Source organism: Brassica napus, chromosome C9 (genome assembly GCF_020379485.1).
Source record: "Brassica napus cultivar Da-Ae chromosome C9, Da-Ae, whole genome shotgun sequence".
NCBI classification, from domain to species: Eukaryota; Viridiplantae; Streptophyta; class Magnoliopsida; order Brassicales; family Brassicaceae; genus Brassica; species Brassica napus.
In genome coordinates, this window is record NC_063452.1 from 19,957,364 (window position 1) to 19,982,553 (window position 25,190).

At 35.4% G+C, this 25,190-nt stretch overlaps 3 protein-coding genes across 4 annotated transcripts; 2 read left to right on the top strand and 1 right to left on the bottom strand.

Moving 5' to 3' along the window:
• Positions 1–117: 117 nt before the first annotated feature.
• LOC106366625 (casein kinase 1-like protein 8) lies at positions 118–3,350 on the bottom strand. 2 transcript variants are annotated; one of them, XM_048767538.1, is made up of 14 exons: positions 2,748–3,349; positions 2,644–2,684; positions 2,502–2,571; positions 2,286–2,434; positions 2,115–2,210; positions 1,963–2,033; positions 1,812–1,873; positions 1,670–1,733; positions 1,509–1,593; positions 1,295–1,421; positions 1,129–1,214; positions 968–1,031; positions 710–858; positions 118–622 (listed from the first exon to the last, which is right to left on the bottom strand). In XM_048767538.1, the coding sequence occupies exons 1-14, from the start codon at positions 2,821–2,823 to the stop codon at positions 314–316; spliced, it is 1,449 nt and encodes a 482-aa protein (XP_048623495.1). In that variant the 5' UTR covers positions 2,824–3,349; the 3' UTR covers positions 118–313. The 2 variants fall into 2 exon arrangements, with proteins under 2 accessions (XP_048623495.1, XP_048623494.1); XM_048767537.1 differs by having other exon boundaries at positions 1,670–1,873; positions 2,748–3,350.
• A 2,188-nt stretch (positions 3,351–5,538) lies between these two features.
• On the top strand, positions 5,539–7,448 carry LOC106366626 (malate dehydrogenase 1, cytoplasmic-like). The gene is made up of 6 exons (XM_048767539.1): positions 5,539–5,781; positions 5,967–6,301; positions 6,406–6,683; positions 6,768–6,903; positions 6,988–7,099; positions 7,191–7,448. Exons 1-6 carry the CDS (start codon positions 5,739–5,741, stop codon positions 7,283–7,285), a joined length of 999 nt encoding a protein of 332 aa, XP_048623496.1. The 5' UTR covers positions 5,539–5,738; the 3' UTR covers positions 7,286–7,448.
• A 13,945-nt stretch (positions 7,449–21,393) lies between these two features.
• LOC106362896 lies at positions 21,394–22,834 on the top strand. Its single transcript, XM_013802725.1, has 2 exons — positions 21,394–21,595; positions 22,119–22,834. The coding sequence occupies exons 1-2, from the start codon at positions 21,394–21,396 to the stop codon at positions 22,832–22,834; spliced, it is 918 nt and encodes a 305-aa protein (XP_013658179.1).
• The last annotated feature ends 2,356 nt before the right edge of the window (positions 22,835–25,190 follow it).

Genomic DNA, 25,190 nt, shown 5'->3' on the forward strand with positions numbered 1-25,190 from the left:
TGTAACAAAAACTTAAAAATAGTTATTTAAAAAAATTGCTCAATAAAACATCACTTTATCTTTATGTACCAGTATCCCTTATTGTTGCAAGTTTTTGTCTTTGTTTCTATATAACTATAATGATAAATTATAAATATTATCATAACTAAAACCATATATTTATCAAATACATTTTTTAGTCAAATGACGTTCGTTTTATTCCTTGAATTAGGAAACCACGCAATAAAAACAAAGTGGCCAAGAGAAATGTCACAGTTTGACCCACTCATTCATCATCGTAAAGTAGGCCAGGCCATAGAAATGTCAGAGCTTCTCACTTCCTCTTCCCATTCCCTAAGGTGAGTAGCTCAAAGTTCTGGAGCGCGGTGTCACGAGCAGTCCTCGATGGCACAGCTCGAGAAAATGAAGAAGACGATGGTCTAGTGGTCGGGTCAGGAACATGCTGAGTCCTTTGAGCGGTTGAGGAACGCCCATTGTTTGGAACAACTCTGCTCGAGCGGTTCTCTGTGAAGTCAGCTGAAGAAGTAGCTCGAACGACGCTGGAGACAATGGCGGCTTTTCTTGAAGAACTTGCGTGTCTTGTTGAAGAGATTGGTCTTTCAACAACTCTCTCGTAGTTTTGCTAACCAAGAACGAAGTTTATTTGTTTTAAAGTATATTTCAAGAGTATTGATAAGAAGATTTTGATAAATTTTTAAAGATGACTCACTGGTGTTATTGTGTCCTTTGATGATGCTAATGCATTCTCTGAGGTTCTCGGTCTAGATCTATCAGCTTGAACCGCACCGCTTCCTGAGCCGTTTCTTCTAGCATATGCCTCTAAAGCACCCGAGAACCTCTCACGGCTGTCTTGTCCAGCTGTAATACATTAAAACAAAAATTTGGTTTCTTCAATATTCCAATCAAAACTGGAATTGAATCAATAGACTCTTCTCATATGATCTAACAACAAAGCTTAAGGGATTACCTGAAGGTTTTTCTGGTCTCTCGGCAGATGGCACTGGGGGATTCAGAGCTGGTCTAAGGCTTGACTGTTTAAACACAGAGACAATCGTGAGGGTTTGTTTGATAATATGCTCTAGAGGAATTGAAAATGATGGAATAACTCCAAATATGTATGTTACTTACTCTTGGTTTGGAGCTGGAGCTAGAGCTTGAACCGAACTGTGGATACTTCAAGATTGTCCAATCAAATACATAGTCAAACTGATAACCTGCAAATATATAACATTTTTAATAAAATCTTTTGTTTTGTGTTTTATGTGAAAATATTCAAGCATAAGTTTTCCCAAACCTTCTCGGATGAACAGATCTCTGAAAAGCCTCTTTAGGTATGGATAATCTGGTTTGTCTTCAAACCGTAATGATCGTACATAGAGAAAGTATGATGTGAACTCAGATGGAAATGATTTACAGAGAACCTGTCAGTGGTATATAAATTGTTATCTATTAATAAATAAATGACACTTCAGCTAACTTCAATGGTAAACGGAGTAGAAACTAGTTACCTCTACGGGTGTAAGCCTTTTCTTTTCGCTGATCTTGTCATACTTCTGCTTTTTTGTACCCGCGCGAAGGCCTTGCCAAGGCAGACTACCAAGAGAAAACTGAGGGTAAGGTGAAATGGAACCAAATAAAAAGCAAATGGGAAGCAGATTTATTTATATACCTTCCACGAAGAAAATACATAAGAACATAGCCAAGGGATTCCAAATCATCCCTCCTACTTTGCTCTGCGGCAAGACATCTCAGTTTTAGATTGACAAATATGATGGAAGCATAGAAGAGTAAAAGAGCAAAACAACACTCACCAATACCAAGATGAGTGTTAACACTTGCATATCGAGCTGTTCCAGTAAGATTCTTGTTTTCTCTACCAAAATAAAAGTATCTCTCAATATTCCTTCTATTCGAACATTTCTAAATGTAAACTCTTTCAACAAGATAAAGGTTAATATGAACCTGTAGGGAATGTGCCTATGAGTTTGGAGATCTCTGTACTTTTTTGCAAGCCCGTAGTCAATGATGTACACCTACACAAGACGAAAGAGTAACATATCAGAGAATGGATACAAACATATAAGATTGTATACAATAACTGCTCTCAGTCTCACCTGGTTTGCTTTGCGTCCAAGACCCATCAGAAAGTTATCTGGCTTAATATCACGATGAAGAAATCCCCGGACATGCATATACTCAACTCGGTTCAACTAAACAAATTATACAAATAAGTAAAGCAGTGTAATAGCTCCCACAAAAATGAATAAGAGGATATTTATTCATACCATCTGATCTGCGAGCATAAGAACTGTCTTTAGATTAAACCTCCGACTGCAATAATTAAACAAATCCTCCAGGCTAGGGCCCAGAAGATCAATCACCATGCAGTTGTATTCACCCTCGACCCCGTACCATTTCAAATGAGGAATACCAGCTTCAGCGAAAACAAGTGTAAATATAATGAAAGAGTGAATATCAAGTAAAGAAAGAAAGAAACTCACTTCCTCCTTGAAGAAGCATATAGAGCTTTGACTCATAATGAAGTTGAGGATGCCTGGCACGCGCAGGTTCCTGCACAAACACACAAATCCTTAATCATGCGAACAAAGTAAAGGAAGATAGTCAAACGTTGTTGTGACTTACAAGCTTCACGGCAACTTCGTCTCCAGTTTGCACATTCTTACCTGATTAATAAAAAGAAAACTTTGAGATTGAGATTACCACAAAGAAGAATATTCTCAATATACCTATAAAAATTTCACCGAATGATCCACTTCCGAGTTTACGTCCCAACTTATACTTGCCACCAACCACACGATCCATAGTTTCAAATCAAAAAGCCGCCTTCTTTATTCGATCTATCCCACCCTAATTCGCCTCTAATCAGACCCGATAAGCTAATCCAGAGAAAACCCAAGTTGACCCAGATCTTCAATCGTGTTCCCTCCCTAGCTCGACAGAATCTATAACCACCACTCAGATCGAATCAAGTAGCCCTAATCGCTGAATTGATCAAAGTAATCCATTTGCTTGCGAATTATCACAAAGTAATCTAATTGATTGAGCTACGTTTCTGCTGACTAAAATTTTTACCAATTGACCACAATCGTAATCGAGAAAACTCTGTTTCTGACAAAAGTTTCAGATCAGGTAGAGGAGGAGAAAAGGATAATGGAAGGGAAGAGAACTGAAAAAGGGGTCTTCGGATTCGATTGAGTATCTTTTTTGAAAAAAATGGGACGGTAACGAATTAGAGACGAAATCAAACTTTAGAAGAAAAACGAGAGACGGCCTTGAGAGAGAGAGAGAGAGAGATTGTCTTTCCTTATCCCTAATTTGTTTGCTTGTTTTCTTTCACTGAAAACTTGCTTTTATTCTTCTTTTGTGGGTTAATTGTTATTTAATTAGAATGTGGCGTCACCATTTAAAATTAAAACCATTTACATTACCGTATGAGATCTTTATATATTTATATTAAACATTAGTGGTTGGTTTTGAATGTTCTGTATTCTATAAATGTGCCCGGTACAATCACAATCACTATTATTATGAATGTTTTATTTTCAACTTAAGGAAAATATATTTTCCATATAGTTCTCTATTATTTGCCTTCTTTTTCACAATCACTAAGTCATAAAATGTATATAAATAATAATAATAATCATATATTACTTCATTGTGTTTCTTGAATTCTCCACGAATTGAAACTTGAAAGCCCTTGTCTAGAAAAAAAAATTCCAATAATTATTTATAAAAATATACAGTTGTGCACCTGAACAGTGTCAAACATGTAATGACATGCATTTTCTACAAAGACAGCTACGATTTCGGTTTAAATATTAAGACTTAAAAAATCTAATCTAAAGGTTCAAAAAAAAAAAAAAAATCTAATCTACATTAAAGAGACTATATTCTAAAATATCATTTGGAAAATATATATCACTAGTATTATCGCGTATGCACGCCTTCATTGTTTATGTCTACGCTAAATTTTATTTTAAAGTTAAAAGTTTGATATTTATATTTTATAAGAATGTAATATGACCACATATGAATGTAAAATATTGATGTTTTTCTAAGAGAAAAAAACAATATATATATATATATAATTATAAAAACAAATTGAAAGAAAACGTATATTTTGATTAACTACAATTAAATATCAACCTTGATTTTGTAGATAGTTGACATTAGTATTTTTGTAGTCTTTCTCTTCTGTTTCTATCTACACTTTTACTTTTGTTTTCTTTTGCAGTACAGTATCTCTTACATTTTTCATCTTAATTTTAATGCTATATTCACTCCGACATATTCATTTAAAAAAGAATCTACAAATTTGGTAGAAAATTGCATCAAATAACTTCTAAGAAACTTTAAACCACTCTATGCATATAGGCTATGCGCCAATGCGCCATAGCAAGACAAGTGATCTGTTATATTATATATTATTGAATTTTGAATAAAAACACTTGTGTATATTTTGGTAACAACGAACATCTTGTTGAATCTCTCCCCTTTCTATTTTCGTTTGTTAATATAATGTTAATAAAATTATTCACCCCACGTCAAATCATTTACTCTCATCTTGTTCGAAGAGAAATTCTATAGGACACAATTTTAGTTTATCTTTGTAAAAATAGCTTTTAATAAAGAAAATAACCAAAATAAATTTTATTAAAAAGTAAAAAAATTATTTTTATCCTAAAGTTAATTAATCTAAACTTAAAGTTTAGAATTAAGGGGTGGAGTTTTGGAGATATAGTTTCAAATTATAAAAAAAAATAAAAAAAAAATATTAAAAATTTCAAAAAATAAAAAAACTATTTTGGTCATTTTTTTCATCGATGACTATTTTGCGACAAAAACTTAATTGAGAGAATTGCCGTTGAATGATATTTACATTTTTAGGAATTTTTTTTTGGGCAAATCTCCAAAATAGGACATTTCTAAGTTTATATCACAAAAATAGCACTCAAAAACTAAAATGACCAAAATAGCACATTTCTAAGTTTATCTTTTGAAAATTTTATTTTTTTTATTTTTCAAAATTTGAAATCTTATCCCCAAAACCTCATTTCTCAACTCTAAACCCTAAACCCTAAACTCTAAACCCTAAACCCTAAACTCCAAACCCTAAACCCTAAACTCTAAACCTTAAACCCTAAACTCTAAACCTTAAACCCTAAACCCTAAACCCTAAACCCTAAACCCTAAAATCTAAACCCTAAACCCTAAACCCTAAATCCTAAACCCCACCTTTTAACTCTAAACCCTAAGTTTGTGACTTTTGATAAAACATTAAGTGCTATTTTTGTGACTTTTGACTTTGAGTGCTAGTTTGTAAACATAAACTTGATTTTGTGCTATTTTTGTCTTTTTCTCTTTTTTTTTACCATAATTTTTATATAAATGATTTTTTTAAAGTGAATATTAAGCATGGATTAAGGCCTCTCAGCCCGACGCATACAAAAATTGCCTAAAAGCTAAGACTCTGGTTAAAGTATGGGCTTGGTCATGTAAACGTTGGCCCATTAAAGAAGTTTATACGATAAACGTAATCTCCACGTTCAAGATATTCGATTTCATAAGCTGACGTGGCTAACACACCATGGATCTGAAGCTTCATCATGACTAATAAATAAACCTCAGCCCATCTTCACGCCTTCAAGCTCTTCTCTCTGCTAGACTGAGAAAATCAACGAGTTCTTTCTCCAGCGATATTTTTCCCAATCGATCAGATGGCGAAGGATCCAGTTCGTGTTCTCGTCACCGGAGCTGCAGGTAACTTCACATTTCTCCGATCTAGTATCAGATCTTTGGTTAGCGAACGCAAAAGTTATTGTTTCGTATCGTCCGATCGATGAATCATAGTGTAGTTCTAGGTCTTGAGATCTATTGGATCTAAGTATGTATTTGTTAGATCTAAAAAGGATCGTATTCAAGTGTGTGTTTGAACAAATCTGCAGGACAAATCGGATACGCTCTAGTCCCTATGATTGCGAGAGGAATCATGCTTGGTGCAGACCAGCCTGTGATCCTCCACATGCTTGATATACCTCCCGCCGCTGAAGCTTTGAACGGTGTCAAAATGGAGTTGATCGACGCTGCTTTCCCTCTTCTCAAAGGTGTGGTGGCTACGACTGACGCTGTTGAAGGCTGTACTGGCGTAAACGTTGCAGTTATGGTTGGTGGTTTCCCGAGGAAAGAAGGAATGGAGAGGAAGGATGTCATGTCCAAGAACGTTTCCATTTACAAGTCTCAAGCCGCTGCCTTGGAGAAGCACGCCGCACCAAACTGCAAGGTGATGATTGATATTTGATGATGAGTCTTTTTTCGAATCAGCCATCACATCATGAGATTGTTACTGTGAATGATAATATAGTTTATGTTTTTTTTTTTTTGTAGGTCTTGGTTGTTGCAAACCCTGCAAACACCAACGCGTTGATCCTTAAGGAGTTTGCACCGTCCATCCCTGAGAAGAACATCACTTGCTTGACGAGGCTTGACCACAACAGGGCGTTGGGACAGGTCTCTGAAAGGCTAAGCGTGCCGGTGTCTGATGTCAAGAACGTGATTATCTGGGGAAACCACTCGTCGAGCCAGTACCCAGATGTCAACCACGCTAGCGTCAAGACTTCTTCTGGGGAGAAGCCAGTGCGCGAGCTTGTCAAGGACGACGAGTGGTAAAAAAAATCTTTAAATCCCCTTTTAGTGTCTCAATCTAATTGTTTATATATACGATCCTTGAAATTGTTTAATGTATGTAGGTTGAATGGAGAGTTCATCACTACCGTTCAACAACGTGGAGCTGCTATTATCAAGGCCAGGAAGCTGTCTAGTGCACTCTCTGCAGCTAGCTCAGCTTGTGACCATATCCGTGATTGGGTCCTTGGAACCCCCGAGGTTCTTTTCAATTTCGAACCAGTTGATTGTTTGTGTTCTAAAAAAACTATAATAACTAAATATATTGTTTGTTTAATTTGTCAGGGCACATTTGTTTCAATGGGAGTATACTCAGACGGATCATACAACGTTCCAGCTGGACTTATCTACTCTTTCCCCGTAACCTGCCGTAATGGAGAGTGGTCTATTGTCCAAGGTATACATATTTTTTCTCTTACCAAAGTAAAAACAAAATGTTTTAAAAGAGTTAGTGATTGCTGATGTGTGTTGTTTGATGTTGTTCAAAGGTTTACCGATCGATGAAGCATCGAGGAAGAAGATGGATTTGACAGCAGAGGAGTTGAAGGAAGAGAAGGACCTTGCTTACTCTTGCCTCTCTTAGACCGGCTTTTATCTGTGAAAAGATGATAAAGGAGCTTTGTTTCGAATAAGGATGCTTGTTGTTAAACCTCATGAGATTAAGAGGGGTACTTGTTTTTCCATTGTTGTGTTTCGCTGATTTACTGACCTTATAAACCAGCAATTTGAATCTTTGATCTCTTTCAGTCTCGTCTTTAGTTTTCCACTTTTTCCTTGCGTAATGGGAAAGAACTCCAAAACTGTGAACATATGGGCCAAAGTGTGCGGTCAAACTGTCCAAACTACACCACACGGTTTAATTTTTCTCCAATTTTTATCAAATAATTTAAAGAAATACTAGATTACAAAAACGCAGATTTGTTTTTGCAATTGAATAAACTATTTTGAATGAATTTTTATACGAGATATTGTATAGGTTTGGACAAATATATTACCTGGAAAAAACGAAACTAAAATTGAACAGAATTTATAAATAACTGAGAACCAAATAGATACCTAAATATGTAAAATATAAATTATACACTTATAGATATTAATTATATTTAATTTTTAAATAACCGAATATCTTAAAAATACTATTTATAAAATGAATTACTCGAAAACGTGAATTATCCGGAAAACTGAATTACTTAAATATTTTTTTATTCAAATTATTAAAAATCATCTAAACTATCAAATATTTTTATCCGAACAATCCGAATTACCCGATATTTAAACTGAAAACCTCAAATTATCTGATATTTTTATCTATAAGAAGGCCAAAACTTCATAATTGTACAAAATGTATATTCTAATATTTTATAGTATAAAACACATGATCCACTTTATATATACGTAAATTATAAAGAGCATTTCTCATATTTTTCATGTACTATAAAGTTTTACTAAATAAAGTATAGAAGTGGTATAAAGTATATAATATTAACGCATACAAAAAGAGGTGGACCTATTAAATAAAAGTTGACCAAATTATTATTGTTCGAAAAATATATAGTAACATATTGTTAGTCTAAATTTATGGTAAGAACAAAGTATTATAATATAATGAAAGAGTGCAACAATTTTGTATAAGTAGATTTTTCAGAATGTTTCTTTTTTAATAGTAAAGATGTGCTTAATCATTTGATAAAACATTAGTATGTTAAATTATTTGATCTGGAAAATTATTGGTTTGTTTTGTCAAAAAATTATAGGTGAAAAATTTATTGATCTAATGTTTGTTTTTAGTTAAACAATATCTCTAGAATTTTTATTGGTTTATATATAGGGCTTTTTGTTGATAAAAAAATAGGTTCTTTCAAAAATGACTTAAAATTTGTGATCAAACTCAACATTGAGATTTTATGAATTCTTGCTTGAGAAATTGCCTAAAGTGAATTGCAAAAATTATTGCATTCATAATACAATTTTTCATATTTACTTTAACCACTTTTACCTTCATTTTTAAAAAAGAAAAAACATTTATAACCCTATGATTAACTAATCAAGACTTGAGATTTAAAGTTGAGAGCTGAGGTATGATTTTTGGAATGAAGAATTTATGATTCTAATAAATATATAAATAAATATTTTTTTAACATTGGTTAATTTTGCTATTACAAATTATGAGAAACATTACATAGGCGATACTACAACCGACAATTTTACCTGCCTTGTAAGGATTTCCGTATGACTGCATCACCCTGAGCCACCCTATGAGATCCATTCCTGACGGTACTCCTTGCGCCATGCCGAAAATCAAGATTTTTCTCTAATACTCCGCATAATTCGCCTTTTCCAGGAACTGAAACTCAAACTTCCTGGTGTATAACTCTTAATGAACCCTTTGATCAAACCACTGGACCAATGGGCTTCCACATAAATACATACTTTAAAAAAAATATTTTTTTAAAAAAATAGATTCAAAAATAATTTCGAATTTCAAAAAGAAAAATTCAAAAATAAAATTACAAAAAAATTTGAATTTGAAAAATTATAATTCGAAAACTTAAAAAAAATTATTTATTTATATAATTATATATATATATATATATATATATGTAGCAAGGGTATAAGAGTTTTTTGACTCTTAATGAAGAAGATATTTTTGAAAATTTCTTTTTAGTGGTAGTAAACATGAATAATGGTACCAATAATTTGGTAAACATGAAAATTACCACATTCCTAATACTACTTTTCATTTTTATCTGAACCATTTTTATCTTCACTTTTAAAGAGGTAAAAATGCACTTATAACCCTATGGTTAACTAATTTAGACTTAGGTTTAGAGTTGACGGTTGGAGTAGCGTTTTAGAACGTGGAGTTTAGGATTCTAATAAATATATAAATAAATACTTAAATTTTTGAATTTCAAAAAGAAAATTTGAAAATTAAAATTTTTTTAAAAAAATTTTGCAAAAAGTTCGGATTTGAAAATGTATTATTCGAAAACTATATATAAAACAAGGGTATAAGAGTTTTTAGTTCTTAATTCAAAATTTTTATTTTTATTTATTTTTATTTATTTAATAATTATTTATTATATATATATATATAAAATAAGAATATAAGAGTCGTTTGCTTCTTAACGAAGAAGATATTTGTGAAAAATACTTTTATTGATGGTAATCATGAAAGTACATGAATAATGGTACCAACAATATGGTAATCATGAATTTTTTTGTTCCTACTTTCCCTTATTCACCTTAAAAGTTTAACCAATTAAAAAAATACTATTTTTTTCTAATTATGTTAATTTTATTCAAACATTTTCATTTTGATTATTTATTCATGACAATGTTAGTATCTTCAATATCACCAACAGCCATTAAAACCAAAACCAAGCATTAAATCTACTAAAACTCAGTTTATATATTTTCTTATATCATTTCTTACGTGCAAAAATTATTTATCTTGAATATCCTCTTTTATTACTAAAAAAATTAGAAAAATATTTATCAGAGTATCTTAACAGATTTGTAAACTAACATAATAGTGTAAGCAGAAAAATGTTTTTTGGAATGTTTATTAAGATGTGTATTTATAAGAATTATTAATTATGTAATATTGCAAGAATCAAAATTTTAAAATGTATTTTGTTTATGAATCATGTACTAATACATGGAATAATTTTTTGAACCTTCAAATTTTTTATATATGGACCACACAAAATATACTCCCTCCGTTCGGATATAAGTGACGTTCTACAACATTGCACACCAATTAAGAAAGCTAATGTAATATATATTTTAACCTTATTCATTAGTGTTTAATGTTTAATTTATTTCATATCATTATTACTAGAGACCATTATTCAGTCAAAATGATGTTGATTCCAATTTTTCTTAGTCGTGACATAACAGTTTCACATACAAAAGCCTTAAATGCTTAATTAATTTTTTTAGTCAAATACGTATATGTGGCGTTGAACTGAAAATGAAGAAATGCAAGAACAAAGAAGATTTCAGTGCTAAAATTCTCCAAAAAAATTTAAGCATGGAGCCAAAACTAAAATTTTTAAACTGATAATGGAGCCAAACCAAAAAAATTGCTTATGCTATATATTTACAGAAACAATCGACTGAATCACAATCACTCATCACTACAAGAAAACAGCGGTATTCTGACGGACATTCCGACGGAAAATGAAATCCTCGGAATATACCGAGGAATTTCCGAGGAAATTCCGAGGAAACACAAAATTGGGGTTCCTCGGAATTTCCTCGGAATATACCGACGGAATTCCGAGGAAACCTCAGTCCGTCGGAATATTCCGAGGAAATTCCGAGGAACAATGTGTACCTCGGAAAAAACCGATGAATTCCGAGGAAATATTATAGCCGTTGGAGAGCCGTTGGGGGATTTTACAAAATTCCGAGGAAATTCCGACGAACTAGCCTTTTCCGTCGGAATTCCGTCGGAATTTCCTCGGTATGTCGGCAGGATTTAATCTATATAAACAAACACTCCTCTTCCTCTTCATTCACTCCATATCTTCATCCTCCCTCTTACTCTATTTACACACGAATTTGATTCATAAAAAATATGTCTTCTTCAAATTATTTTCGTTCTTGGATCGATCGACCTCATTTGGATCCGAACACGAGATTGCTTACGGAAGAATACCAACGAGGTATAACCGAATTCATGGGGTTAGTTCACCGACAACCGGAAGCAAAAACAGGTAAGTTAAGATGTCCTTGCTCTAATTGTAAAAATAGAAAGGTTATTAAAGAGTGGGATGTTTGGACTCATCTATATTTGAGTGGGTTTACACGAAGTTACAAAATTTGGTATCATCATGGGGAAACTGATTATGAACATGGTAGTACTAGCGAACCTCAGCCAGCGGTTAGATTAGAAGAACCAATTAGAACGGATGTAGATTATGGTGTAGGTACTGAGCAGATGGTAAATGATCATTTTAGAGGGGAAGATTTACCCAATGCAGAAGCTAGGAGATTTTATGATATGTTGGATGCTGGAAAGCAACCATTGTACGAAGGTTGCAGAGATGGTCATTCAGCTTTATCATCTGCTACAAGATTGATGGGCATTAAAACAGATTATAATTTGGCTGAAGACTGTGTGGATGCGATTGCTGATTTTGTAAAAAGTATTCTACCCGAGGATAATGTAGCTCCTGGTTCATACTACGAGGTTCAGAAACTCGTAGCTGGTCTTGGTTTATCGTATCAGGTAATAGATGTATGCAGCGACAACTGCATGATTTATTGGAGGGCGGATGAACAGCGGGTTACATGCAAATTTTGTGGAAAGCCTCGTTATAAAGATACGAGTGGAAGAGTTCCAGTGCCATATAAAAGGATGTGGTATTTACCTTTGACGGAAAGGTTGCAGAGGTTGTATCTGTCTGAACGCACAGCGCAACCAATGAGATGGCATGCGGAGCACTCAACAGATGGTGAGATCAGACATCCTTCAGATGCAAAAGCGTGGAAGCATTTCCAATCAAAGTATCCCGACTTTGCGTATGAGAGAAGAAATGTCTACCTTGGATTATGTACTGATGGTTTTAGTCCGTTTGGCAAGAGTGGAAGACAATATTCTCTATGGCCCGTCATTCTTACACCATACAACCTCCCCCAAACTTGTGCTTGCGACGAGAGTTTTTGTTTCTCTCGATTCTCGTTCCCGGACCAGAGCATCCTAAGAGATCACTTGATGTGTTTCTTCAGCCACTAATATATGAGTTGCAACAACTATGGGCTCAAGGTGCTGAAACATACGATGTTTCGTGTAAAGAAAACTTTCAAATGCGGGCAGTACTAATGTGGACAATAAGTGATTTTCCAGCATATGGTATGTTGTCTGGATGGACAACGCATGGAAGGCTATCATGTCCATATTGTCAAGATAACACTGATGCTTTCCAACTAAAACACGGAAGGAAAACGTGTTGGTTTGACTGTCACAGGAGATTCCTACCACCTGATCATCCATATCGTAGGAGTAGGAATTTGTTTACGAAGAACAAGAGGGTGTTTGACAGTCCACCTCCGGAAATTTGTGGGAAAGATTTGAAGATACAACTAAGAGATTTTGGTGCAGAAAGGACGCCAGAAGTCGGTGGACATGAGCGTTTTCCGGTAGATGCTGTTGGAGAACTACATAACTGGCACAAAAAAAGTATTTTCTGGGATCTGCCATACTGGGAGGATCATCTGCTAAGGCATAATTTAGATGTCATGCATATTGAGAAGAACTTTTTTGACAATCTCATGAACACGATCCTTAATGTTCAAGGTAAAACAAAGGATAATTTGAAGTCAAGACTGGATTTAGTCGATATATGTGCTCGTTCAGAACTTCATGTTGATGAAAATGGTAGGGCTCCTTTTCCCATATACCGACTTGATGCAGGGGGAAAAGATGCGTTCTTTGATTGGATTTCAAACGATGTGGAATTTCCAGACGGTTACGCATCAAATTTGCGTAACTGTATCGACAGAAAGGAAGGAAAGTTTACTGGCTTGAAAAGCCACGATTGCCATGTAATGATGCAGCGCCTCCTTCCGTTCGCCTTCAAGGAACTATTACCACGAAATGTTCATGAAGCAATTGCAGGGATAAGTGGTTTCTTCCGCGATTTATGCACGAGATCAGTGACTCTTGAAGGTATTGAAAATTTGAAGACTAACATAGCCGTGATTCAGTGCAACCTTGAGAAGATATTTCCTCCCTCATTTTTTGATGTTATGGAGCATCTTGTTATTCACCTGGCAAGAGAATTGGAACTTGGTGGTCCTGTGCAGTATAGATGGATGTATCTGTATGAGCGGTATATGTTCCATTTGAAGAAGATGGTGAAAAATTTAAGTAGGGTGGAAGGTTCTATAGTCGCACAGATGATCAATGAAGAAACTTCAAACTTTGCCGAGTACTACTTTCCAGCAGAAGTTCAGACCAAAAACAGAAGACCTGCTCGGCATGATGATAGAGGCGAACGGGCAGCATATCATGTTACGGTTCCAGACATTTTCACAGATGTTGGACGACTTAGCGGAAAACCAAAGGACCGTCGACTTACTGAGCAGGAGCGCAGTCATTTGCAAACATATTTGCTCACCAACTGCGAAGACGTTCTTCAATATGAGAGGTAAATAAATGAGCTTACAAATTTTTATTTTAACAAGTTGAAATTTAAATCTTAATTAATTACATTATTGTCATCATATACAGGATTTTCATGGCAGAAAAGCGGTTCGAGTATAGATACGCCACAGAGGACGAACTAGAAGAAATGAAGCAGAGAGAATTTAGTGGATGGATGTTTACTTATGTGAGTGCTTTAAACAAATTAAAATATATTTTATCACATATTTATACTAATTCACATTTATTGATATAATATATATATATGTGCTATTAATAGGTGTCTGCTGGTTTGGCCAGAGGTGAAACATTTGACGATTGGATACGTGAGATGGTCGTTGGACCAAACTTTGTTGTGAAGTCATATCCGAGATTTTGTACTCGAGGATATGCATTCACAACTCAGAAGAGGAGACGTTCGAGTACGACTTATGATGCTGGCGTTTGTTCTGCATCAGGAGATGATGTATACTACGGACACATACATGAGATTTTGGAAATTAAGTATTTGGGCATGGTTGGATTGCGTTGTACTGTTTTCTATTGTGATTGGCACGACAACACCCCAGATCGAGGTGTGAGAACAGATGCATTTGGTGTTACATCAGTAAATTCGAGGCGAAAGCTGCAATATTATGATCCTTTCATTCTTGCTTCTCAGGCCGATCAGGTAATTAAATGTTAATTATTCAGAATGATTCATCATCATGTATTAATTTATAATTTTTCTAAATGTTACAGGTTTGTTATATCAAGTACCCCCGGGTAAGGAACAGAGATGATCCATGGGTTACTGTTACAAGACTCAACCCGAGAGGCCGAGTTCAGGGAAGTTCTGAGCTGGAAGACCCACTACAACCAAGCACATCCGGCAACTTAAGTGCAGCAGAAGATTTAGCTGGAGTTGGCCTTGTAGTCGATTTAACCGACTTTGGAGAGGAAGCCGTCGTTCACCTAGAGGATGAACCAGTGATTGGAGAGTTTCACGAAGATCCAGATTCAGATTCATCTGGTGATGATGACTCGGAAACAGACTACCATTGAACTTATTTATTTTTATTTTTAAAGAAATACCGAGGAAATTCCGAGGAACACTTGATATAACCTCTTTCCTCGGATAATAGTTATTTGGTTTATCTAGCAAGGCAAAGCTGAATACGAATTAAAAACTACTCAGAACACAACCAAATAAAACGAAGAAACCATGTAAAAGAAATACGAACTCATAATTAAGAAACCCAAAAAAAAACTCAGTTCAAAATTAACAGAAAATAAGACCATAAAACGTTAGAATAGAAAAGAAAATAAAATAGCCGGTGATAGCTCCTACTCCTCGTCTCCTGCTCCAGATGTTCCTGCATCGTTGGGTCTCTTGGACCTCTTTCTTACCCTGTGTGTACCACTCGAACCCGAACCAGAGGTGGATGGAGAGTTGTCCCGATGAACTACATCATCCTTTTGGCAACGACACGGCCTGATACGTGAAATGGCAGCCCAGATCTTGTGTAGCATGTCGTTGTTTGTCTTTATGCTCTGATCTCTCCAATGTTGTTGCTGGCGCGAAGTGGCGTTCGGTGGAAGCTCTTGCAGCTTGTACTGGCTGGAGTCTGATGGGAGTAGCTGATGGGGTTGTGAATCATCTGGAATGGCTTGTGCAGCCTCATCTTCTCCTTCTTCATCAACCACGCCCTTGCCTTTGGTCTGATATTTTGGCGTGAAGAAGGATGGCTTGTCTACTAGTGCGGTAGCAGGGGGTAGGAACTCAACTGCAGCCTCTGAAAGTAGAGAAGTGAGACCGATCTGAGGTAGGTGGCAGTAGAGTGTTTTCTTCGCTCGGTCCTGGAATACGTAGACGTAAGGACCATCCCGATGGATCCTCGAGTGGGGACCAGCTATGAACTCCTTACTTACTAGAGAAATGACATCCAGGTAGTTCCAAGCAATGTTGTTCGATCTGTCCAGTGCTACCTCCTGGTTCTTGCAGTCTACACCCACATGTCTAAGGATCCGAGTAATCACTGCACCAAATCCACATGCATTGCTCTTTTTTTTGGTTACTTTCCCCTTGTATCCTGCTAAGTTTGCGGCCAGCACCGCTCCCATGTTGAAGGCAGTAGCAGGTGGGAATGTAGAGTTTCCAAATGCCGGTAGCAAATGCCTCACACCTTGGTACAGGAGGCACAACTCCCATTGCGTGACTGATGCGGCTGTGGTTGTCCCGTATAGCAATGAGCCAATGAGGCGTGTGGCATATCTCAGTACTGGGCTCCGGATAAGTGACTCCTTTGCCTGAGAAGATCTATAAACCCCTGTGCCAATCGTTTCCCAGAAGTTCAACAGCTCTGAAGTCCAATAAAGACCAGATGTCCTCTCCCCTGCACTCAATCCAAATAGTCTGCAGAGGTCTGTGAAAGATACCTCATAGTATACTTTCTGCACTACGAATGCCAGAAAACCTTCCTGATGGCTATCATCGGGACGGGTGACGTATGCGGATGCTATGAACTGGCGTACCAACTCCGGATAAGTGGGTTCGTTGAGGTTGCATAGTTGGCCTAGACCCATGTTCTGGAACAGTCCTTCAATGTCTGCTTGGATTCCCAATATTGTCATCGTCTCAGGACATGCTAGTTGTGTAGCCGGAACGGCTACCTTCTTCATGTTGTTGTAGTGGGTGGTATCAGACTTATCCCACTTCTTTGGCCTTTGCTTCTCTCGCTGAGACGAACCCTCTTCTTGTGTGTTCTTCTTTGCTGACATTTTCGTGCGCTTCATTCTCTACAAAATAGAATCATTGCTCTCAACATGGTTATAATCAATTAAGAACTCAAAGCAACATGAAAATGAAAAGCGAAATCGAGTTGTGATAAAAAAAAAACCAAATTGAAAAAAATTCTCAATCCCTAAATCATCTCAAATCCTGTTCCAAACTCGTTGATCACAGACAATTGTGTTCTATTCCATGTTTAAACATCTGTTTCATGCATATTTGATCAAGGAATCAACACGGAAATAAGAAATTCACAAAACCCAAAAAATTGCTCAAGAACACGATTTCAGAATGTGGAGATTCGCGGAGTATACCTGTCTTAGGGTGAAGACGAGTGTAGGAATCAGGTAGAGCTCGAAAAATCAAGTGGAATGGAGCCCAAAATTGTTCAAATCGGATGATTATAGAGAGAGAAAGGGGGGGGGGGCGAATTATAGGGGAAATCGGAGGGGATGAGAGTTCTAAGGTTTAGATCCAGAAAAGGTCGGGTTTTGCCTTATAATTCTGTTTTCCGAACACACATCGATCGATGCGTTTTTGTTCTATAACGCATCGATCGATCACAATCTTACGGCCCGGTCCATCTTTGTAATCGATCGATTTGTTTTTGTTCAGAAACGCATCGATCGATGCGTTTTTAAAAAAACATACAAGATTTTCCGAGGACATTCCGAGGAAAAATTGAGATTCTCGATCGATCGATGGGATACTCTCATCGATCGATCACAATCTTACGGCCCGGTCCATCTTTGTAATCGATCGATTTGTTTTTGTTCAGAAACGCATCGATCGATGCGTTTTTAAAAAAACATACAAGATTTTCCGAGGACATTCCGAGGAACAATTGAGATTCTCGATCGATCGATGGGATACTCTCATCGATCGATCACAATCTTACGGCCCGGTCCATCTTTGTAATCGATCGATTTGTTTTTGTTCAAAAACGCATCGATCGATGCGTTTTTAAAAAAACATACAAGATTTTCCGAGGAAATTCCGAGGAACAATTGAGATTCTCGATCGATCGATGGGATACTCTCATCGATCGATCACAATCTTACGGCCCGGTCCATCTTTGTAATCGATCGATTTGTTTTTGTTCAAAAACGCATCGATCGATGCGTTTATTTAAAAAAAATTACGTTTTGAAACCCCAAACACTAGTTCCTCGGAATTTCCTCGGAATATTCCGAGGATATTCCGAGGAAGAAGAGGGTTTCCTCGGAGTTCCCTCGGAATAATCCGAGGAAATTCCGAGGAAATAGGGTTTTTAAACTGAAAACAACGTTTTGCCGTTTGAATAACACCTATATAACCCTTATTAAGTGTCTTACGTTCATTATGAAGACAAAAATTTGTTCCTTACCGTATAATTAACACTTTTCCGATTGTATGAACGAAATCTCGCAACATAAGACAAACACTTATACCTTTTAATGAACGGTAAAGGGAATACTTTCAATTAGTTTTGAAATTTTTTATTTCATGGTTTATGCTCATCTATACAAAGAATCCTCAATGGTATGCATTACAATTGTATAAGAAATGAAATACGGCAAAAAAAATTGATGTTTTGAAACCCCAAACACTAGTTCCTCGGTATTTCCTCGGAATATTCCGAGGAAATTCCGACGGATATTTTACTATCCGTCGAAATTTCCTCGGAATATTTTCATTTTACCGGGCAAATATTTCGCGAAAATTGAAATTAGAATTCCGACGGAATTCCGACGGATAATATCCGTCGGACCCTAGGTTTTATAACCCCGAGTCACTTCTTCTTCCCCATTTCTTTCTTCTTCCTCTGCGCAAATCCTCTCTTCTCTCCGGCGATTTCCCCCTGAAATCCGACGATATCTCCGGCGATCTCCCTCTTCTCTTACACAAATCATGTAAGGACCCTATCCCACTCTCTTAGGTTCTATTTGTTAGGTTTTTGTGTGGTTTTGATAGATTTTTTTTAGGGTGATTGGTTAGGATTGTGATTTGGTTGTATAATAGGTTTAGAATTGTGATTTGGTTGAATGATTTGTTTTGTTGAATTGATTTAGAATTTTTGTATAATTTTTTTTTTCTATTTATAAAATCGATTTTTGTATATAAAATCGATTTTTGTATTTTACAAAACGATTTTTCTATATAAATTCGATTTTTTGGACTTTACAAAAAAAAATTTCTATATAAATTCAATTTTTTGGATTTTACAAAACATTTTAAATATCTATAAAACTTTTTTTGTGATTAAAAACTATTATTTGGGATTTAAAAATATTTTTAATATATATATATTATTAAAACTATTTTTTTGTAATTATTAAACTATTTTTATTTATTGCAACTATTTTTTGTTTATTAGAACTATTTTTATATATTTATTAATAATTTTAAATATATATATAAATCTTTTTTTGTGATTAAATTATTTGGGAATTTTTTTAAAAAAAAATTAATTTATATATTTCTGTATTTATTAAATATATTTTTTAAATTTACAGGTCTCATGATGATCAGACCCGGCCTCGACAGCGTCGTGGTCGTGGTGGTACGGGGAGCCAGTCTCGGGATTCCAGCCATTTTCAGGATTCCCCTTCGCCCCACAGCTCCAACCATACATCTCCCTCTGCTGCACCCGCTCCTGCTCCTCTCGCTCCCGCTGCTGCATCCGCTCCTGTTCATCCGGGTCCTCCGGGAGTGATGCGTGTTGCGGAGTTGGTTCAACAGCCCGGTCGTGACCATCTTCCGTATCTCACTCCGTATCCACATGGACGGGGTCAAACATGGTAATTAAACATTTTTTTTTCTTTAAATTTGGATTCATTATTAACCGTTTGTTCTTTTACTAAGGTTCAACCGATCCGGGAACGGGATCAGCGCATGGATCAACCGTATGATGTACTCGGCCCTCGACAGTGGACATCCGACTTTCACTCACTTCCCAACCGACAAGCAGGTTCTGTGGTTTCGTCAGTTTGCGGTAAGTATTCTAATTTTTTATTTATATTTTTAATCTTTAATATAAATTTTCTACTAATTGTGTTTTTTTCCAGCAAGAGTTCAACTGGAATTCCGATGAGACGCTCTTTATCTATCACCACTTCGTCCATAAAGTAATGGACAACTATGGGAAGCAGATCCACGAGTGGAAGAAGAAGTGGGAAATCAATAAGGTTCGATTTAATTTATTAAACCATTTTTTAATTTATTAAACTATTTTTTAATTTATTAAATTTTTCTTTTTTTTTTATTAAAAGGTCCCAAAGTCGATGAACGACACGGTCTGGAAGGAGTTGTGTGCGCATTGGGATAAGGAAGAGACGAAAGAAACTTCTTCCACCAACTCCATCAACCGCAAGAGCGACCGTAAAGGGAAGGGCATCTACAAGCATAACTTGGGTGCTCAATCTATTGCCACTCTCGGAGATCGCATGGTAAGTTCAACCGCTTTTTCTTCAATTATTTGAGTTTCAGAATTTAAATTTATTGTGCATTTCTTCTAATTTCTAATGTTTCTTTAATTTATGTTTTTTTTCAAGGCGGAAGAAAATGATGGCGAGCCGGTTGATGATCTCGCCCTAATGAGGAGGGCGTATACCAACAAGAAGACCGGCCAGATTGATGACGGTCTTGTGAGGGACGTGGTCGACCTGGTCCAAACTCAGGTGGTAGACGAAGTGTCTCAGCTTCAAACCGAGGATGACGCTTCGACGGCTTCGACCAACTTGTCCCGGTTTCGAATCAACGAAATCGTTGAATCCGTAAGTTCTTTGTTTTTAAAAGTTCAATTCATTTATTTCTTGGTTTAAATTTCTAAATTTGGTTTTTTCTATTCAGTCGGTTCCAAAGAAGAAGGGACGTTTGGTCGGTTTGGGTCGTCGCACCCGGTCGGTTCTCCCTTCTTCTGCACCACCGCCCTTCGTTGAACCAGAAGTACTTACGGCCCAGTTGAAGGACAAAGATGATCGTATATCTTTGTTAGAGACCCAGATGGCGGCTCAACAGGCGGGCTATGAGGCACAGAGGAGGCTGAACCAGCAAATGATGGAGATGATGCAGAGGATGTACCCGAACGAGGTGTTCCCGGACGTGCCAGACCCGTAGTTTTTTTTTTTTCCACAAACTCGGAATGTTTTATTTTTATTTGTGAAACTTTGAATATTAATTAATATGATTTCAATTTTACTTTTAATTTCATATTTTCGAATTTAAATTTCAGAAATTTTATCTTTTTAAAAAAATTAATATTTTTTACATTCCGAGGAAATTAATTATAATTTTCACTTGATCGATCGATGCGTTTTTTAAAAAACGTTCGGGCTATACCGAGGGGTAGGTTCCTCGGAATATACCGAGGGAGATATTCCTCGGAATATACCGAGGGAGATGTTCCTCGGAATATACCGAGGGACATGTTCCTCGGAATATTCCGAGGAAAGGTGTCCCTCGGTATATTCCGAACGTGTTTTTATAAACGGATCGATCGATGGGTATATGTCCAAAAACACATCGATCGATGTATATCCCGACGAAGTACTCCTTCGGTATATTCCGAGGAGATTTCCGACAAACTGGTGCTCCTCGGAATTTCCTCGGAAATGTGTTTCCTTGGAATTCCGTCGGATATTTCCGACGGAATTCCGAGGAAAGAAGAAATTCCGAGGAATTATTTCCGACGACTTGTTTCGTCGGTATGTCGTCGGAATAACGTTATTCCGACGAAATTCCGACGATTTTTTCCCTCAGTATCCATGTTGTTTTCTTGTAGTGCATGGATTCTAACTTTGATTTGAATCTTCCCTATATAGCCAATGAAAATGAGTTTTTATTTGATCTAAATCAAACACCAACAGTTGAAGAAATAGATACACTCGATAACGAAGAAGAAGAAGAAGAAGATGATGATGATGATAATGATGCACTCGTTAACAGTCACGTCTATGCAAGCGATCTTTTTACTGAAACAGATCAAGGTATGAGTTTATGTTGATTTGTTCTAAAAATTACGTATAGTCATGTTTACGACAATTACAAGTATACAAGTCAACAAAAGTTGCTGGTTTTGTTTGTTTCTGTAATATAGATGCGTTTTCTAAAATAGATTATGTTTGCTTTTTTAAATAAAAACTGTATACAATCAAATTATCGAATTGTGGTTTGTTTCTAATAGAATTTCCACGAATAAACTTATGTGTATATGTGTTGTTAGTATATTTCAGATTTTCAGTTTTAATAAATTATTTTAATTGTCAATATGCAGAGATATATAATGACATAGAGATTTCAAGTGGCAACAAGAAAAATCTCTCGAACACAGAAAGATGGGCAATCTATAATGCTTTGTTGGAGAGAAGCCATGATGGGAATCTGAAAAAAATACTACTCGAGAAGTGTCTGAATTGTTTCTGGTATCTATCCGAACCGTGCAACGGATTTGGCAACAAGCAAAAGAAACTTCAAGTGGTGAAGCAGTTAACGTCTGCCACAAAAAATCAGGAAATTGTGGTCGCAAGAAAATTCCTCTCAACTTGAATCAAGTTAAGAGTATTCCATTTCACAAGAGAACATCACTTCGATCGCTCTCAAAGAGTTTGGGTATTGCTACTTCAACGTTGCATAAACGTGTCAAGGAAGGTATGCTTCGTCATCACACTAATGCTATCAAACCAAGTTTAAAGGATGGGAATATAAGAGATAGGTTGAAGTTTTGTTTCTCCATGCTAGAAAAAGACTCTTTGATTCATGAACCAAAATTCGTCAATATGTACAACATCGTACATATTGACGAAAAATGGTTCTACATGACAAAGAAAATGGAGAAGTATTATTTAGTTCCTGATGAAGAGGTACCGCATCGTACATGTCAAAGTAAGAACTACATTGAGAAGGTGATGTTCTTGGCGGCGATGGCTCGACCGAGATTTGACGAGGAAGGAAATGAGACATTTTCTGGCAAAATAGGAGTGTTTCCTTTTGTTTCCATGCAACCAGCTAAGAGGCGAAGCAAAAACCGAGACGCTGGAACCCTAGAGCTAAAAGCATCAACTTCTGTGAAACGAGAAGACATAAGAGCATGTTTGATTGAAAAGGTCATTCCAGTAATTCATGAAAGATGGCCAGTTGAAGATCGGGGGAAGACTATTTTCATCCAACAAGACAACGCAAGGACACATGTCCAGTGTGGTGATAAAGAGTTTAAAGAGGCTGCCTGAAAAAATGGGTTTGATATACGTTTGATGTGTCAACAAGCAAATTCACCGGATTTAAACATTTTAGATCTCGGATATATCAGTGCAATCTAATCATTACAGCACGAGACATGTCCCAGAACCGTAGCAGATCTTGTTCATGTCGTGGAAGAATCATTCGAAGAATACGCTGCTGAAAAGGTTAATTATATTTTTTTGACCCTTCAATCGTGCATGAAAGAGATCATGAAAACTGGAGGAGACAACAAATATAAAATCCCGCACATGAAGAAAGCTACACTTGATAGAGAGAATCGTCTTCCTCTTCAAATAAGTTGTGATGTCTCCTTGGTTCAAAGCGTAATGGCTACATTAGCATCTTCATAATTTTAGTTTTAAGATTGTTGAACTCATCGTTAGAACTTATTTATTTTTCAGATTTCTTATTTCTCATTTTGTTTTGTTTTTATGAGTTTACTATCTTGAAGTAATTTTTATTTTAAAATTATTGAGTGTTATATTGTGTCTATATGATCAAATAGATCTTAAGGTCATGTGATCTAAACAATTTTAAAAAAATTGAATGAAACAAAGAAAATAAGAAAAATAGAAACGTGAAACTATATTTCACATCTTTATTATGATAAAATAACTTGCAATACAAGAAGACATTATTTGATCTTAAAAAGAATGTGGAAGATAAATCTTCAACATTTCAAGTAAGGCTTCTTCAATTGCTTTGTCAGCGTGAAGCTCTCCTTCATCATAAAAGAACAATTTATTCAAATCAAAATCACGATTGACACGAAAACAAACTCTATCAACTGGTAAATCATTTTTTTCTTTGCTCTCCTCGTTCTCCATTTTAAATTGATAAGTTATACAGATTGAAAGAGACAAAGGAGAAGATGTTGTAATATATAGTGGGTGGTATAGTTAATTTTAGTCTATCACTATTACTTTTTCATTGCTTGGAAATATAAGTATATTTCTCGTAATACACTACAAAAAAATCAGCAGTTTGAACTTTTGACTAGAATTTGATATTAATAATTGTAAGGGTAGAAATAGTCTTTTGTTGTCAGTTTATGCATAGAAATTCGTAAGCGTCGTATATTCTGACACAAAAAAAAAGTTGTAGAACGTCACTTATATCCGAACGGAGAGAGTATTAGATTATTCTTAATCTGTAATTCTGTTAATATGAATAATGTATATAATTTTAAAAAATAATATAATCTTTTTATAAAAGAATATTTATTTTATACATGAAATCATAATTTCTATTTTAATATACAGTATAAGATAATAAGAAAAAAAACAATCAAGCATTCATATGATATATCTCGATAATATCCTCTGTTCTATTGTTTTTTTTAGTTTTTTCATAAGACTAATGATTACTATTAATAGCCGTATTTACTATTGCCATTATAGAAATCTGATTGACCTAGAAAACATAATGGAATATAACGAGACTTATTCTTGGGTTCACCCCCTAGGGTCAACCAGTAGGATTGTGTTATTTAATATTTGATATTTTTTTTAAAAAAAAACAAAATATTGTCAAATTATATTATCTTTCTAAATTAAAAAGTAAAAAGAAATAAATAAAAAATAATAGTAATTACAAAAAAAAATATTTTTAACGTTGTCAGCAAAACATTAAACCCTAAATCCTAATCCCTAAACCCTAAACCCTTGGGTAAACCCTAAACTCTTGGGTAAACCCTAAACTCTAGGATAAATTTTAAACTCTAGGATAAATCTTAAACTCTAAATCAAAATCACTAAACACTAAAACACTCAAGGGTTTAGGGTTTAGAGTTTAGTGTTTTTATTTAGAGTTTATGATTTATCCAAGGGTTTAGGGTTTACCCAAAGGTTTAGAGTTTACCCAAGGGTTTAGGTTTACCCAAGAGTTTAGGGTTTAGGATTTAGGGTTTAGGGATTAGGATTTAGGGTTTAGTGTTTTGCTGACGACGTTAAAAAGATTTTTTTAATTCTTTTTTCTGTAGCTGCTATTTTTTTTTTACTTTTTTATTTAAAAAACATAATATAAATTGATAATATTTTATTTCTTTTTTTAAAAAATATCGAATTTGAAATAATGAAATCTTATTGGCTGGTGAACCTTTAGATTCACCCTACGGGGTGAACCCAAGAATAAGTCATATGAGTTTATTCTTGGGTTCACCCCCTAGGGTGAACCTCTAGGTTCACCAACCAATAGGATTGTGTTATTTAATATTTGATATCTTTTAAAAAAAGAAACAAAATATTGTCAAATTATATTATCTTTTTTAAATTAAAAAGTAAAAAAAAATAAATAAAAAATAGTAGTAATTAGAAAAAAAAATATTTTTAACGTCGTCAGCAA

Excerpts from the sequence above, each read along its gene's own strand:
- LOC106366625 (XM_048767537.1), bottom strand. The coding sequence starts at position 2,823 with ATGGATCGTGTGGTTGGTGGCAAGTATAAGTTGGGACGTAAACTCGGA. Across the intron at positions 2,211-2,285 it reads TTATGCTCGCAGATCAGATG|TTGAACCGAGTTGAGTATAT; the intron begins GTATGAATAAAT and ends TAATTTGTTTAG. Across the intron at positions 1,422-1,508 it reads AAAGGCTTACACCCGTAGAG|GTTCTCTGTAAATCATTTCC; the intron begins GTAACTAGTTTC and ends TACCACTGACAG.
- LOC106366626 (XM_048767539.1), top strand. The coding sequence starts at position 5,739 with ATGGCGAAGGATCCAGTTCGTGTTCTCGTCACCGGAGCTGCAG. Across the intron at positions 6,684-6,767 it reads CTTGTCAAGGACGACGAGTG|GTTGAATGGAGAGTTCATCA; the intron begins GTAAAAAAAATC and ends TAATGTATGTAG. Across the intron at positions 7,100-7,190 it reads AGAGTGGTCTATTGTCCAAG|GTTTACCGATCGATGAAGCA; the intron begins GTATACATATTT and ends TGTTGTTCAAAG.
- LOC106362896 (XM_013802725.1), top strand. The coding sequence starts at position 21,394 with ATGGATTCTAACTTTGATTTGAATCTTCCCTATATAGCCAATGAAAAT. Across the intron at positions 21,596-22,118 it reads TTTTACTGAAACAGATCAAG|GAAATTGTGGTCGCAAGAAA; the intron begins GTATGAGTTTAT and ends ACAAAAAATCAG.